At 40.6% G+C, this 17,726-nt stretch overlaps 1 protein-coding gene across 1 annotated transcript; it reads right to left on the bottom strand.

Annotated features, from left to right (window-relative positions):
* Nucleotides 1–1,109: 1,109 nt before the first annotated feature.
* MAD2L1 (mitotic arrest deficient 2 like 1) lies at nucleotides 1,110–8,017 on the bottom strand. The gene is made up of 5 exons (XM_074338557.1): nucleotides 7,329–8,017; nucleotides 6,381–6,527; nucleotides 3,682–3,802; nucleotides 2,630–2,733; nucleotides 1,110–1,925 (listed from the first exon to the last, which is right to left on the bottom strand). Exons 1-5 carry the CDS (start codon nucleotides 7,399–7,401, stop codon nucleotides 1,753–1,755), a joined length of 618 nt encoding a protein of 205 aa, XP_074194658.1. The 5' UTR covers nucleotides 7,402–8,017; the 3' UTR covers nucleotides 1,110–1,752.
* Between the last annotated feature and the right edge of the window lie 9,709 nt (nucleotides 8,018–17,726).

Raw genomic sequence — 17,726 nt, 5'->3', positions numbered from 1 at the left:
TCACCATGGTTTTTCCTTCATGAGAGCTTCAGAAAGGTCAGGACTTGGTTTCTTATCCTGGCACTTGGCAGTCAGTATTGTGCGCGTAAACAAATGCCCAGTATGTAACCTGAATGGACAGACTATGTGTACTTAATATTGACGGTTCAATGAATTCATGCGAAGAGCTTAGAACAGTGTCTGATACTAACCACATAATAAATTATTACAAAATGAGATAAGATTTAGATTAGAAGACTTTAGAAGTTTACCTTAAACTGACTGTTGGACAAATAGGTGGGAACTGGATAAAAGAACGTGCCTGAAGCCACAGGCACAGGAATAAGCACGCTGTTTCCACATATAAGGACACCTAGGAGGGCAGTACGGCTGAGGCTAGAAGCTCTGTAGCCCAAATCTGCTAAACTGAATTCCAGATGACACAGAGCACACTACACAAACAATGCTTAAGTCTGCTGTTAGATGAAGGAGTACGGTCAAATCTTATCCATTAAATTCACAGTACTTAGGTCCTACAACCTAACCTGCAGAAATCATTTGCTGTACAGCAGTCCCCCCTTTATCCATGGGGGATACAATACGTCCCAAGACCCCTTCCCCCAGTGGATGCCTGAAACTATGCCTAGTACCAAACCCTATATATACTGTTTTCCCTATACATACACACCTTTTCACTTCAAGGAAGCATCTCACGGCTTCCCTTTGGTGTATCTGAATTGCCAGCATCACTCTTGTGCTTTGGGTCCATAATTAAGTAAACAGAGGGTGACTTGAACACAAGCACTGCGATACCTTAATAGTCGATCTGATAACGGAGGTAGTTACTAAGTGACTAACGGGTGGGGAGAGTCTACAGTGTGGAGACGCTGGACAAAGCGACGATTCATGTCCCCTGGGAGGACCAGACAGCATGAAGTTTCATCACACTATACACAATTTAAAACTTACGAATTGCATATTTCTGGAATTTTCCATGTAGTAGTTTTGGACCACGGGTCACGGAAACTGCAGAAAGCCAAACCGCAGGTAGGGGGAACTATTGTACTGAATCCATCCTAACTACTATTTAACTGTATTAACACCACACCAAGGTAATATTTTAAGACAAATTTAAAACATACATATTTAACTTTTATTTATCATTGTCATTTAAACCTTGATTTTATAAAACACAAAAAGACATTTTTAAGAGTTCTTGTATCACCAGAATTTAAACAGTAAAAACATCAATAGCTTTGTAGGTTATATAAATTAAAATCAAATAATTGGAGATTTTTTTCAATATGGAAACTATACAAATGAAATAAATGGCAAAAAAACCTACAAGCAATGTTTTATTTGTGGATTACCAGTCACTTTAGCACAAACAAAGGCTCTGACTATTCAGACTGCTTTTACAGCTTTATGTTTAAGTATCTTCCTGCCTACATTCTGAGTCAAGCTAGTTGACCAAACGGTCTGATTTAGGACAGCATTTAGGAAAGCATTTAGCATTGTAGGAAGAGATTTTCCATCTAGTTACCACCTCCAAAGGAACTGACATTCCAGTGCTGATGTCATCTCCTGGTTCCCCTTTGAATAGTGTGCAAAAATTATGTCTACCCTATGCAAAGTCAAACAGGTACCAAAAAACGGGACAGTTGTGTGAAGTTCCCCATCTAAAAATTAACCAATGAAATAAGACATGGACTACAGTTGACTTGGTTTCAGGAAAGCACACTGAAGAAGCACATCCCTGTTCTCTCGTCACCTTCAGTCACTGACAGGGATCTTGTAGGCCACCATGCTGTTTACTTTGTGGATCGTGGTAGTGAATGAACGGAGACGGACTTGCTCAGAGTTGGTAATGAACTGTGGTCCCGACTCCTCCCATTTTTCAGGTACAACCAAATCTTTGTCTGTATAAATCAGGAGATCAAATGAACCTAAATCGGGGATAAGATCATTATAGTACATTAATTTTTAAAAAGTAAAACTACCTTCCCTGTTTCTCTCCCATTTTGAACCACCAACAGTTAGAAAAGATAGGTTAGCCTGGTCTCCAATCACTAGGTTATGGCTTTCCCTCAATGGAAATTTATTTTTAGTATAGAAAATGCTATACTCCCTTTATCTTATGAAAAATTCAAGTTTTTTTCCTTCTTTTTCTTTAAAGAGAAAACCATTTAAAAATATTTGCAGAAAGTGTATGAACACACATGGGATAGCATGAATGTAAGGTACAGAAAATGAACAAACTGGTTCTGTGATTGCTGTCCCCAGTGCTCAGCACAGGGTCTGGCACATAGTAGGTATTCAGGAAATAGTTGGTGAGGAAGAAGTAACCAAGAAAAGCAAGACACCGTTATAGCTATCGTCTTAATTATGTGCATATAAATGTGTATTTAAGTGAAAGGAATTACATCAAAATGTTCAAGACTGAATACTGTCCTTTCATTCCTTTCCTTTTCAGCATTTCCAAATTTTCTAGAATGCATATAACATAACTTTTACTTCAAATGCCCTTTTCTTCATTTATAGTACGATATTGAGAATTAAGAAAAAATTTAATAAAGGGATCATTCTTAAAGCAGTAGCTTAGTCTTTTCCCCCATAAATTTAAGTCCATGTGAAGTTGTAAAATACTTACAAGAAACTTCCAACAATGGCAGGAATGTCACTGTAGCTGTGATCTGCCTGATGACTGAGCGGATTTCATCTTGGATAGCTTTCTGAGACTTTTCTCTGGGTGTACTGTCAAAGAGACCAAACCAATTCATTTTCAGTTTTAATGAGTTATTTAAAACCTTGGTAAGATCATTTATTTCATTAAATGCTTCCAAAATCAAGTAACACATTAAAAAGTTTGTTTTTCTTTAATGAGTGTAAGTGTATTCTTAGGACCTATTACCTAGTAGGCAGAATATGTATCTTCATTATTTCATTTATCCTTCCAATCATCTTCCAGGGTTGGTTTTAGTATCAGATGACTAGAAATTCTGTCTTTCAAGTGGTTCAAGTTAGGAAACTTTCAGCAACTCTTAAAATAACAAGTGATATCTAAAACATTTAATTGGTAAATCATTTTGGCATTTTCAGTAATGCCTAAATGTCTAATTCCCTAGTGCCTCAAATTATTTTTGTAAGCTAAAAATTTCCTAATATAGACCAAAGGCTTCAGGAACAAACTTGACTTCATTTTGAGAAATGGTTGCGTTTACAGGTAGCTTGCCTAGGTGGGTACTGGCATCAGCATAGGATGACGGGCACCCCCCACAGGGGCCCTGGGGACTTCAGCTTATGAAGCGTCATGGGAAGATTGTGGCGAGGAAGAAATTGCAGTAGACAGAGCCGCACTGTAGCTGGTACAGACTCTAGGATCATCCCGACGGTTAAAGGTCCCTGTGAACAACCCACTGAATGGTCCAGCCAGAAGTACGTCGTGTGTACTTCTGCATACAGCATCACAAACACTCAGGTCTAGACTGAAGGCAATTCTGTTAAAAGTACACCATCTATACAAGTCAATATGCTCAAGTGAGCTAAATTTTTTTCCATGGGAGACTGAAGATCCAACTAATGTATCTTAGAAAAAAATTATACCTTATATGAAACTAGTTCAATATAATCAGAACTCCTTTTAGTAAAGAAAACAAGTTTGGAAAAACGTATGAAAGTGGAAATAATTTAATTCACACTTACCTGTCCTCTTTGGCGGTCTTGTCACACTCGATATCGAACTGCCATCTTTCAAGGACCTCACCACTTTCAATATTTGAGATGACTACCACCAGTTTCTGAACTGAACATTTGTATAACCAATCTGCAACACACAACAAGGCGTCATTTTTGATCCACTGCTTTACAAAGGAACACTCTTCCCAGGACCCCGTCCTCAGCAGATTCTTACCACTGGCGTTCCAGAACTCAACCTGCACAAAAGCTTGCCCCATCCCAACCTCGCTCCTTTTGCAGACCCTCCGAGTTTGCCGAGTAGTGAGTGTGCACTACTTCTGTCCTAATCCCAGTGGGAGCGTAGGAAAGGGGACCTAATCTAGACATCACACCTAATCCAAATATATGTGAAATTATCATTCTTAGCTGCTAGGAAGGTGCGAGAGATGGTGCAATGAGAGCATAAAACGGGAAAATGTGACTCTCAGGGAGTCGTCATAGCGAAACTAGTTTTAGCTCTGAGAATCAATAGCATTAAACATGCAAAAGGACAGGGAAGAGGGTAGAGGTCTTACATACTCAAAACTGCAGTTGAGAAAGGGGGAATGAACAAGGTGAGGCTGGCGAGATGAGGGGGGCCGTGTGGGAAACACACTGTATTTCCAGGGAAGTCATCGCTGTGTTTGAAGCAGGTATAGTGAAACTATTAATGTCATTCTGGCTGAGATGTGCCAAGAGAGCTAAAGGGGGCTCGGGGATACTAGTTAATCAGTAATTCAAGCAAGAGGTAATGAAGGCCTGTAGGATAAGCTGGTAGAGATGGGGCAGTAGACAGGCTCAAGAGATGCCATGGTTACCACTGTTATTAGGATTGCTAGATGGCCCAGGAGAGGAAGAGGAACGAGTAAGGGATAGCTCGTTTCTGGCTTGTATCGCTGGCTGTCTGGCTGCTTCAGTCACGGAGGACAGAGAACTGAGTGGAGAGGACTCTACATTTAGTTTTTAGATGCCGCGTTTGAAGTATCTCTGGGCTAGCCACATAAGGGTATCGGGGGAGCCATTCTCCATGAGCCTGGAGAGAGGGAAGGCTTGGGTTAGAAAGAAGTTTGCAGTCAACTACCCAGGTCATCTACACAGGTGTACACGTCAAGAGATCATCTAGACAGATTTCACCGAGAAAGGGCCTGAGATTGAGCCCTGAATTCATCTTGGAAATTGGGATAGTATGTTCAGGAATCAGCAGCTGTTTTTTTTTCTTAGATAATAATTGAGCAGTATTTAAGGCTTGTGGCCACCTAGCTCCCTGCTGCAACCCCTTAACAATGTAACCTGTTCTTGGCGTGCAGACAGCTCAGCCCAGGCCATATGCTGGGTGTGGCCTCTTGGCCTTGCTGAGCCAAGTGGGCCGGATCCACGTTTTTACCAGTTTCGCTCTGAAAAGGGGGGGGACTGAGAGGGTTTTTTTCCTTCTAAAACTGGAAATAATCCAAATCAAAACAAAGAAGTCAAAAATACAAGACAGAAGAAATAGGGTGGAGTCCATAAGGCTAGAGGGAGCGGAGTCAAAGCAGACCGGACAATTTGCCTCAAGGAAGAGTAATTCCTCCATTTTAACTAAAAGAAAAGGGAGATGTTAAATAGGAAAGTCTAGATACCTGAGATGAAATATCACCAGTGTGGTCTCAAAGGAGACAACCCCCAAACCCAGCAGCTTAAGCAAGTCTCGCTTCTCCATCAAATCAAGATGAAGACACAGATCCCTAGTTGCCCAGAGGTTTCAGGCCAGATTCTGTGAGTGCAGCCTTAACAAGGGCTATGGGCGATTTAGCTCCGAGGTTAATTAAAAATATGATGACTGCCACTTCATTTTAAAAATGAAGCTACTTCAGACAAATAAGTATGATTCGTGAATTTAAAACATTAAAAAAAATAAAAATAGAAAACGGCCACTATAGCACTTTTTGGAACTAGTACTTTGGGAAGATAGGGAGAAACATCCTACAATCCAGAGAAATTAGAAGTGAGACTCACGAGTGGAGAGAAACATGAAAGAGAAATTGGTGGGATTCTAGAAGAAAGAAAGAAAAAGACATAGATGGAAAACAAGTATTGATCCAACCATAGAGCAACTACTTGAGCTAAAGAAAAAATGAAGGTTTAGAAACGGCTTACTGACTCACAGGCAGGAGTTTTCAAAACCAAAAGTGGAAATAGGTGAAAAAGAAGAAAACTCTACCAGGTGCTCTATTATAGAGTAGTTCTTTTTCTTCTTTTTTATTTATTTTGAAGTTTAGTTCCTAGGTTGAATCCAATTTAATTTCCTTGATCTTAATAATGGTGGCTTTAGACTCCAAGCAGGTATAGAAAATACATTAATACATAGTGTTTTGTTCACAAATAATAACACTATCATAATTATGTAAAATTCGAACTTGTTCCATTGGCCAAACTGCAAAAGGCATGTCTAAGGAAGTCAATAGAGACAGCTTTGTTAAGCCACATCAGATTCCTAACATCAAAATATTTAGCCCACTCAAAATGTGATGGGTAGGATTTCTTTCAATTTTTATTACTTGCTTCCTCCCAATTGAGAGACACTATATTTGAGATGGTCGTGTGTTTTACGCCTTCTATGTACAAAGTTGAAAAATGACCACCAAAATCCTACTTGGAAAATGTACACCCTAGGCCTGCAACACTCAAAACTGTTTCCAACAATTAAATACCTTTCAGTTGTTCCACCACATTATTTAGGTATTTCATGAGCGCAGGATCAGTAGTTACAAGCAAGGTGAGTCCATATTTCTGCACGCGCGTAAAGGTTTCGGATGGATATATGCCACGCTGATACAAAATGCTGTTGATGCCAAATGCTGAAAGCAAAAGACATGATAATGACAAGGTATTACCATTTTGTAACACTGGAAAACAAAACATTTTTAGTTGCAGCTATGTTTTCATTAATAGTAATAAGCTATACATGCCGAAACACTTTTGTGTGTCTTGCTGAAAGCAGAGTAGGTACAAAGTGCCACTGAACAGCCTCAAAATCTTGTTTCTAAGTAGGAGATGCCTGCACTTAAGTGGCAATAAAAGGAAAATGCCAACATGCAGTTTACCACTGCGAAATGTCCCCTCGTTGTCATCCCAGTCCAAGCTCAGGTTACGTGGCTAGAGGACGTCAGAGCAGGCTCCTGGGCCCAAGCAAGCCCCTCCCCGTTTTCCTTCCTCCTCTCCTCGCAAGTCCTGCCAGGTCCTGTCATAAGGTACGACCGGCCCGGTCCAGGACAGCGCTGCCAAGGTCCGGTGCACCCACCAACCCGTCACCTGGGGTGGGACGGGTAAAACACGCGCTCGACTCCACCCAGTGGCCCTACGTCCTAAGTCGATGGGCGGGAGGGGGGGGACTTTAAAGAAGCGCTCGGAGAAGGGGCTGCTCCCCGAGCAGGGTCTCGACCACACCAGGCCTCCCCCCCCCCCCCCCCCCCCGGTAACTAGGGTCGCGTCCGAAGGAGGCGCCAGCGTCCTCCCGTCCCCGGCTTCCCCGGCGGCAGGAGGCTTGCAGCCCGGGCCGCTCCGGCCCACTCGCCTTCCAGCCGCGGGGCCGGGCCGCGGGTCTTCCGGGCCTTGCGGGCGGCCGGGCTCGGCCTCCGGCCCGCACGAGGGGGACTCACAGAAGAACTCGGCCACGATCTCGGCGCTCCCGCGCAGGGTGATGCCCTGCTCCCGGGAGAGCTGCAGCGCCATGGCCGGGCCCGCAGACGGCGCGCGCACACTCGCAGACGGCGCTCGGCGGCGGCTCCCGCCACGGGTTTCAAAAGTAACGACGCCGCACGCCGCCGCCTCCGCGCAGGCGCAGCCCGCCCTTCCGCCCTCGCGGGCGCCGGCGAACCACGCAGCCGCAGTGGGGAGGCGTGGTCGGCTGTCCGGGGTTGTCCGCCGCTGGTGGCACCTGTCGGTCGCCTGTCGGTCACCTGTGGCCGTGGTCGGCTGGATGGGCCCGAGGGGAGCGGGAGATCCCGGTGTTACTGGCCGCTCCCTAGGCGGGGGGCCGAGCGACCAGGAGCACAACTTCTGAGTTGCAAGGATATTTTCAAAGTGCCATGAGCCGTCCGCCAGCCGCGTGTGTAGTGGCCCTAGGGACGCCCAGCGGGCCGTGGAAGCGTCTGCCAGATTCTCGGGGGCTCGCAGAGCAGCTGCGTGCCGGCCGCCCCGCCACCGCCTGACAGGGCCTGCGCACTGCGGGAGCGCGGCTGTCGCTGGGAAGGGGCCGGGTCAGCGGGACGAGCCGGAGCCGCCGCTCTGTCCGTGTCTGCGTCGGTCCTGGGCCCGCTCCCTCCGCCCCGACCCCGCGGGGAGGCCCGGCCTGCGCTCCGCCCGCCGCGCCCCGCCCCCGGCCTGCGCCCCGCCCCCCGGCCTGCGCTCCGCCCGCCGCGCCCCGCCCCCCGGCCTGCGCCCCGCCCCCCGGCAGGTGCCGGCTGGTCCCCCAACGGGCGCATCAACACGGAAGGACGTCACAGGGAGTCGGGACGCCCAGATTCATGTTAGGCTGAGAAGTGTAAGGAGGTGGTGCACCATTAATGTTCACAGCAATTGTGAAATAATTCTATTCTTAAAGAGGCTGGAAAATGTATGTGTAAAATGGCTCTGAGAAAGGTTACCAGACGTACTGTTACTTAGTTAAGGAATGTGTGAGTTAATTCGTTTTCTAGCGCTACACAACAGATTACCACAAATCAGTGGTTTGCAACACGCTCACTTACTGTCTGCGTCCTGTGGGTCAGCAGCCGGGGCGTGCACAGCTGGGGGGTCTGCTGGTCTCCCCGGATGCAAGAGCGGCGTCTGCAAGGAGGTCTCATCTGAGGCCGGGTCGCCCCAGCCCCTTGGGTGTTGGCAGAGCGAGTGTCCTCGTGGTTCTTGCCAGACGTTGGCCAGAGTCCAGTCTTGTGCCTTTGCCCCGTCGTCCTTCGTAGGCCTTGTCACCAGGAGTCTCTAACTTCAGAGAGGTCTCGTTTTAAAGGCTCATGGGATTAGGTCAGACCCAGGCAGGTAATCTGGCCTCAAACCTAATCCTGGAAGCAATGTCCCCTCAAATTCACAGCTTCTGACACTCAAGGGTGAACTCCCTAGAGGCCCGGATTTAGGGGGCCATCTTCAATTCTGTCTGTCACAATGGTGTATATCAGATTTTGATCAGTTTGAAGAGTAAAACAGGTGTAACAGGCAATAATATTCTTCTTACATCCTTTAGTCTTGGCGGCACGTGGTATGTGTGTGTTTAAATCACCATCTTTTCACTCCTTCCATCAGGGAATTGGGTTAGAGTCAGAATTCTGGCCTCACACTTGCAGAGCACGATGGCCACCTTACCCCACAGAAAGATTGTCTCTTTTTCTGGGCACTTCATTGATACTCAGCACTGCGGGAAACACTATGCTTTGTAAATTGTCTATCTGAAGATGCAAATACTTGTTAGTACAATTTGGAGATTCTAGAATTAAAAAGCTTACCAAAACACACAACTTTTCCATACAGGAAATATTTATTAAATACTTTGTGTTCTATGAGGAGATATAAGAAATAAGGTTTAGGAAGGTGGTCTGTACTTTTCGAGAATTTTGTAATCTAGTTTTACTTAAACATACATACCTAAAAAAAAAAGTAAAAGAAAATTGAAGGCTCACAAATTTGGCTTTACCTGGCTTCTGCCTACTTCAGCAGCCCCTTTCAGGTTGTTTTCCTTTCTGTCTGGTCCTTTAGCAACTTTTCCACCTTGGGGCTTTTCTTAATGTTCTCTCCCCTGCCTAGAAATTTCATTTTATCTGCTCAAATTGCTAATTATATTTATATTCTTTTTTAACTTAAATGTCACTGCATTGAAGAAATTTTCTTTAACCCCTCAAAGCATCTCACAGTGCTGTTTCAGAGCATTGATTTAATTGTTACATTGTTATAATTCTCTGAGAACTTGTGTTATATCTTCCCTGTCTTGGTGCAGGACCCACAATGGCATTTAGTGCGTGCTCCACAAATATTTGTTGAATGAGGAGCATTTGAATATTTGCCGAGGAAAACTTCGTGGAAGAGCCCAAAATGTTTTCCAGTTGGAGAGCAGATTGGTTCGATGAAGTAAGGCCACTCCTAGGGAGCTTTGAACGCCCATCTGATTTGATGGAACAGGAGGTACCAGGGATTTGTAGGTTCTTAGGACTGACATAATTAAAGGGCATTTTTGCAAATGTAAATTCAGTAAAGGTTGTAGAATGAATCACATAAAGGACAGTCTAGCGTGGTGGTCCTCAAACTTGAGAGTGTGAAAGAATCCCTCGGATATTTTGGTAAATATATAGGTTCCTGGCTTTTATTCCCCCTTCTCCAAGTCTGATTCAGTCCAGGAGCAGAGCCAGTAGCTACAGGTGCCTCCCCAGCACTTGAAATGTGCTGGTCTGAATAGAGGTATGCTAATAGTATAAAGTACCAGATTTCAAAAACCTACTACTGTAAAAAATATAAAGCATCATATTGATATGTGTTTCAATTGATTACACACTGGAATTGTATTTTCTGTGCATTGCAGTAAATCAAATATATTATTAAAATAATTTCACTTGTTTTCAGTTTTAACCTGACTAGCAGAACATTTAAAATTACGTATGTAGTTCATGTTATATTTCTATTGGGCAGTGCTGGTCTACTTTGTGGGGTCTCGGAGAAGACATGTTTTAACTAGCATCCCGAATGCTTCTGATACAAGTCTTTGAATCACTCTTTGAAAAGCAGAAGACTGACAGATACTTAAGTGGTGCTGGCCTAGGTGGTTGAGCGCCCGGACTAGATGGATGCCAGAGAGTGTGAATAAGAAGGTATACATCAGAGCAAGACATTTGGAAACAAGCATTGAGTTGATGACTGATACAGAGGAAGAATGAAATGGTAGTCCAGATAAATCCAAGATGGCAGGCCAGTGATTCAGCAGGAGTGTTGGCCAAAGCTGTGAGGGTGTTAGGAAGAGCTGCCCAAACTCTGAGCCTGTTCTGTCTCTTATTTATTGTCATAACACTTAAGATTCTAGAAGCTTTGGAGGGACTTCTTTCCCATTAACTTTTGGGTGCTTGCTTTGACATTGACCCCATCTTATCTAAAGCATGCACACTTTACAAAATATTTTTTCAAAACTTGTTTTCAGTTACTCGAGTTTACCTTCATTTACAATTCAGTCAATTCTTTCTAATGTGTCTTGTTTAGGGGAAGTCTATTTGGACAGGGAGAAGTATAAATTAAGATATGTTTTTGAGGAAAATTCAAGCAGCGTGCATAACCAAACAAATCTATATTAATGAAAGATAACTATGAAAGTGCGTGTCATAAACAGGACTGTGTTCCATATTAGGATGCTAAAGCCAGAAATACTCATAAACATTTCTACAGGTAGAATCAAGGGGGATTTTAGACTGAAAGTAACTTAATTAAAGGCTTAGTTGAACAATCTTATACATGAGGAAACAGGTCCAGAGTGGCTGTATAGTTTAAGATTCAGTATTTAGTTAGTAGATTTAGTAGCAGAATCTAAGGTTTATGACTCGTCTCTTTTGAAATTATATCTATCAGAAGGAATTCTGAACAATGCTCTTATTTTTCAAATATTATTTTAAAAAATCAACAGATTTTAGACTAAGAGTTTTTACTCAGTAACCTGTACACACAACTTGCCAAGAAAATGGCAGTTACAATCCATAATAACTTTTATCTTAATCCGCAAACAGTTCCAGCTGCCAGAAGATGGCACTGTTTACATGTGAAACAATACCTTTTAAAGATTCAGTCCTTGTATATGTGCTTCAGTTGAAAGTAAAATAAAGGAAAAATGAATTTAGTGGTTTCTGAGGTATTTGCATTGTTAATCCATAATATATTACAGAACTGGTATCGTTCTTTTAAACATTTAGTGTGTGTGCATGCACAAATGCACACCCAGAACCTTACCCATATGTATATTAATATTTACATTTAATTTGCATATTAATTTGTTTTACATTAAAAAATTAGGTAGTTGAATCATGATTCTTACAGACTTAGGAGAGGTTTTCTTCAAATTGTCAGGAGTTATTTTATTCTTGAGGCCAACATCTTGAAATAGAGCAATTTATTCTAACTGATAAAACAGTGACAGATGCTTGCCTTTGTGATACTTTTAATAAGACATTTGTCTACTAAATTTTGAAGAACAATCCTTGTGCATACAGGTATTTAATTAAGTCAGTCTGGGTATTTGCTTTTTTTTAAAAAAGGATTCTGTCATAAATATTGAAGTTGTTTTTTTTAATAGATCATTTCTCATTTGATGTGAAATTTTCAGCTCTGATTACTTAAGGTTTATTTTGTAGATCTAATGAATGTTTATATTTTGGGGGCTTAAGAATTAAATCGCATGATGTAAATCTTCTAAAGATCCATTTTTCCGCATACTTTACCCGTAAGATCCTAATTGTTGGTCCATATGTTCATAAAGATAGCACAACACATTTGAATCATGATATTTTATTAATAAGCAGTGGCTTAATAAAGGCAACAAATACATCTCTGTACTGGCATACTTTGTAATTTTCAATGCTCCAGTTGCATCCATAGGATATTAAAATGTTATCTTTAGTAAAAATTAAGTACTAAATATTATTGAAAACATAATTCTGTAAGTTCTTATAATGAAAAATGTGGGCTGTTTCTTATCAGAAAGCATTACCATGTTTTATTATAATTTTATTTTGATAATTTTATTATAATTACGATAGTGATATAAAGCCAATTAGAAGTCTTTTGATAACTCAACCATGGTTAGGTACCAAAAGGTGTAATTTGCAAGGTAGGTGATAATCTTACTCATGTTTAATTCCTAGAGACTATTGATGTAGTACGTGTGTGTATAACGTGGATATGAAGGAATGGGTTCTGTAATCAGCTGGGTCTGATAGCTATATTTTAAAATATAATTGAAATTCACAGCAACTCAGAGCAGTTTCAGATATGGAAACTCCCTACGCAAAGCCACTGTGAAGAATTAAAAAGCCATAGTTGCTGTTAAACTAGTGAAGACAGATTTAATGTGTTAAATGATTTTATATTTATATATTAAATATTGTCAATCAATTTATGCCTATAGTTTTTTAGCTTGTTGCATCTGAATATTTTGTATGTAGTGTTATTTTTATTATTGCTTAATATGAAAATACAGATGAATTAGTTCTGCTATATCTACCAACTAATGATAAAACTAAGATGTTTGAGTAAATGGAAACGTATCTTTTGAGGAGTTCCATAGACAAAACAATATAAAGAAACCATAAATATGGGTCTTTCTCAAATATTTGTCAATACCACCTTATAAACATTTATTGGAAGAAAAAGTTTTGTGAAAACCTGAAATATAGCTATACTTTAAATTCATTTGTATTTTTTTCTGTTTATGTAAACTTGGCCTTTTCAACTGGAACAGTTCTCTTATAAGTTCACTTGTGTTTATAGCTCGTTCAAACAATACAGTAGTCAAACCATATTTATCCGGTTATGGATCAGTCACACACATTAATTCTATCATTTATGCTGGGGTTTTCCACTTATAAATTGAATATGACAGTGATTTTCATTCTCGAATAACGTATATAACCCATTTAACATCAGCCAACAACAAAAAGGCTTACTAAACTCCAGAGTTTTGGGTTTAATGTTACAGATCAAGTGTATTCAAAATTAAATGGTGTCTTTTTATGATTGCATAGTCCCAATATGGTTGTGAATACAAATGCTAACTTTTCACACTGAAATAGATGGCAATTCTGTGTTTTAAGGCTGATCCAGAATATGCTTTTTTAAACCTTTGTTGTATTATCATAAAAATTAGAGAAATCAAGTTACACTTAATCAGTTTATCTCCAAGAATATTCTTGCAGACCCTAGCATGAGAAACACGGACTGTAGTATTTAGATATTTTAAATGTTTTCACAGGTTTTTGTTATTCTTAAAATTAAGGTGTGATTATGAGTTTGTGCAGTTAAAGGATTATCAATAAGATAGGTTTCTTTTTTTGTTTTTGGAATTTTACATTAAGAGTCTTGATTAATTTTGAGTTATCTTTCGTCTCTATTAAATTAACAAGGCATTATAGTATTGAACTCACAAGAGGAGCCAAAAATACTGCTATAACACAGTTGAACATCTTAGGGACTTAGAAAGTTACGTGTTGCTATCCTAGGACGGCTGCCTCCTAGGAGCCACCCAAGGAGACCAGGAGTGTGGGAGGGCGTATGCCTTGGGCAGCTTCTAAGTCTCCGGGAGACTGGACAGGCAAGGAAGGTTTTTCCAAGGACTGTGGGAAGGGGAATGTACTTTTCTCTTCTCTTTCTCAGAGATCTTGTTCTTTAAAGTAGTATATCCCATCAGTAACAGGAATAGTATAGTAATGACCATTCCCTATATAGGTTTATCTTTAAATTATAAACATTTTCCACAGTATTAGGTATAGTGTGTATATATACGTGCATATATACATATATAAATATTTAAGACATACACAGATGTTAGAAATTAAGAAAAATGATATAAAGAAATATTTTTAAAAACATTCTCATTATACCACTAAAAATAAATTATTTTTGCTTTCACTAAACATATTAATGCTAATTAAGACTTACGTGGTTTATATGCTTTATTATTTTTTTAACTCTTGGCTTAATTATTTGTGAAGAGTGATTTAAAAGCCTAATACGTCAGCTTATTTTAATACTTGAGGTTTTTTTGTTTTTTGAGTGTTTTTTTTTTTTTTGACCATCAGAAATATATATGAAGATCCAAATAAAAGTGCTTTGTTTACTTCTTTTTCACTTTATTTGCCTGTATTTAGCAATTATGCAGTTTCTGTTGAAAGGTGATTATTAAATTTCCCATTTTCCTGTTGCCAATTAGATATTCTTACAAACTAATTTTAAAAATTTGTGTTTTTATAATTTTAACAAATGGGTCTAAAAGCAAAGGCTTAAGCATTTTTGACCCATTTCTTTAAAATATCAAAACACATTTTTCTATTAGTTTGGAAATAATTGTCTTTGTATTTTAATTGCCTTCGGAATTAGTTTGTAATTAAAAAATATAAATAGATTAGATAGAATAAGTATAGGAATAGTATAAAATAGAAAAATAGTATAAATAGTACAAATAGCATATGTATAGAACAAATATAAATAGATTAGAAAAAGTTATTTTAATTCTGCTGATGAAATTAAAAAAATAATTGACACAAACATGCTCTCTCAGTAGCATGAGTGTCTTTTGGAAAACATTTGCTCATTTATTTTAAAAAGTCATTTTGTCTTTGAAAGAATATGAGTGTTAGTTTTTTTTTTTTTAAATCCTTGTTAGCACAGTACCAATCGTTACCTGCACAGAGAAAGGGCCAATAAACTTGGAGTGACTGACCTACATTTTCTCAGGATACCAGTCGTGACTTGTTACTTTCTGACATGCAGAGCGTGAGGGTGCTGGTGTCGGTCCATCTGCCACATTTCAGTACAGCTTAGTTAATTTTCTTAGGTTAAAAAAAATTAATGTAAGTAGAAGTTGTAGCATTTCTTCCTGTACCCCAGTGGATTGTTTTGTACATACCGGGGATGCCAAAAAAATGTATACACATGACTCCTATTCACCTGCTGTTATCGGTATATATTGAGTATTACAATTTTAATCCAGTTTTTTCTGTCTTCAAATGTGCATGCATTTTTTAGCATCCTCTGTCTATTCCACAGTGGAAATCATTGGTTTAGAGGATGTGTGCAGAAATCCTATTGGCTGAGGGATAAGTTACCCTGAGTTGGGGATGGTGATGCTCTTTGCTTGCTCTCTCTCCCAGGCAGACACGGCACAGGTGGAGCTGGGAAGGCTAACGTGCATGGCTCTGGAATGCTGAGGTGTCATTCCCATGCCAGCTTCTGCCAAAGCAGTCCTGTGAGGAAAGCACATTATCTTGGTTGAGAAAGAGCGCCCCAGACTTTTCAATTCCATTCATCCATTTTCCACTTAAGTCTACTGAAAGCACAGAGTAAAAACTCTGTTGGGGGTTTCAACAACTTAATGTGCTAAAAGTCCATTTGTATCACATGAGGAAGAACTTTGTTACTGGTGGCGGAGAGGTGGAATGCATGGTGTTGTCTAAGGAAGCAGAACCCCAAAGCTGTCTACCAGAAGCAGTGTTCACAGGATGTCAGCCCTCATGTTCCAGAGAAACTCTTTAGAGGCAGAGTGTCTGGGCAATTTAAGAAAAATTATATGAGGACTTTCCCCCTCATCTATAAAATGGAGGTAACACTAGCACTTGCCATGTGAAATTTTGGTAGGATTACGTGAGATAATGCAAGTGACGCGTTGGCTTATTGTTAATCTATTACATTGTTTTTATGCTTATTGTTATTATTATTATTTAGATAGATTTCGCCTGCACGTTTCCTGGACCCGGTACATGTGTAGTCTAGAAAGATGGGACACACACTCTCTTGCCATTCCAACAAACGAGATGTGATAATTATAGCTGGCATTTACTGAGCACTTATTTTTTGCCAGACACTTTTTCAAGTGCTCTATGTGAGTCATTTATTTAATCCCTTCACAAGCCCATGAGTTAGATACTGTTATTAGTTGCACCTTACAGCTGAGGAAACTAAGTTACAGAAAGAAGTTGAATAATTTATCCAAGGTCGCTCAGCTAGGAGAACCAGAGTCAAGTCCCAGCAATCTAGATGACAGCAGGATATTGTCCTGAAAGTGGGGAAGGTCTGACTGTCTTTTAAATAATCTACCTTGAGGTGAACCATGGTGGATCTTTGTGCCCTGCCCCTCCCTCTGTCCTTTCTGTGAAACTCCTGACACCCATCTAGCAGTGGAACACAATGAAGTTGAGTGGCTGGAAACCAAATGGAAACTCAGCATGAGAAAGACCCTTAGCAGAGGGGTCGGAGCCAGGGAAAGAGGTCAAAAGTGGAGGAAGAGAGGCGAGAGGTGGGGTCCAGGGTGGACTAATGGCTCTTCTGGTTATAAGTAGGCAGCCAAAAGGCGTACCCTGAGTAGGGTTGCAACAACAGAAATGTTTTTTTTTGTTTTGTTTTAATTTTTTGCACTATACAAATGCTCTGGCCAAGGGACAGAATGGTAATCGAAATCCAGCCTACCGCTGAGCTTGCTGACTCTACAGGTAGTTCCCACATAAGGAAATGAGAATGTCCAGTACAGTAAGAATGTAAAGAGATGACAAGTCCAAGAGGCATTTTGAAAATGTATTCAGATGTGTTTGGTTGGACTCTGAAGAGTAAGTCTGGAATCTTAGTGGTCATAGTGGTATTATATACAAGGAAGTGATAACTAAGCTTGTGGGGTCACATTGGTTTTCCTTCAAGTGAGATTAGGTCAGAAAGAAGAAATGATTCAGGGGAGGATTTGGGGGTAATAACTAATAAAAATGACACACGGAGGAGCCAGTGAAGGAAACTCAGAAGAAAGGAGAAGTAGGAGGCAAATCATGAGAGATAAACGTCATAAAAACCTACTTAATGAATTTAAGTTAGGTGGGAAATCTTATTTTAGTAGTTCAATACATAATACATAGCACAGATAAGAATGACTGGGAAAACATCATTAGATTCTGTACTTAAAAGATCTTTGATGAACTAAGAAGAAGCACTTTGCGTCACATGGTAGGCGATGCAAGTCTTTACAAGGACTTTGGAAATGAGGGATGAGGAGATAGAAGCAAGAGGTTTGTAAGAGAATGGAAAGTGGGGAAATAACATGAGCCGTTGCTGGGTCTTGGGAATTTCATTTTAAGGAATACAGAGGAAAGAGAACCAGAAGAAATATAAAAACGGAAGCTGAAAGTTGGAAAAGTGTAACTAATAGCGCCAGAGACTGGAGGTCACGGAAAAGGGAGGCATTAAGGACCCGAGTGGAGATGAAGCCTGGAAAGGGACACTTCCCGCTTGAAAATATGCAAGAAAGGAGAGGTGAGAGTGTAGACGAATTCTTATGTGTCGTGAAA

Source organism: Rhinolophus sinicus, linkage group LG07 (genome assembly GCF_036562045.2).
Source record: "Rhinolophus sinicus isolate RSC01 linkage group LG07, ASM3656204v1, whole genome shotgun sequence".
NCBI classification, from domain to species: domain Eukaryota; kingdom Metazoa; phylum Chordata; class Mammalia; order Chiroptera; family Rhinolophidae; genus Rhinolophus; species Rhinolophus sinicus.
This window is presented reverse-complemented; position numbering and strand designations above follow the sequence as displayed.

Coding starts and splice junctions, on each gene's coding strand:
- MAD2L1 (XM_074338557.1), bottom strand. CDS start 7,401: ATGGCGCTGCAGCTCTCCCGGGAGCAGGGCATCACCCTGCGCGGGAGC. Junction 2,734..3,681: donor AAGACCGCCAAAGAGGACAG/GTAAGTGTGAAT, acceptor TCTCTTTGACAG/TACACCCAGAGAAAAGTCTC. Junction 1,926..2,629: donor GCCATTGTTGGAAGTTTCTT/GTAAGTATTTTA, acceptor TCCCCGATTTAG/GTTCATTTGATCTCCTGATT.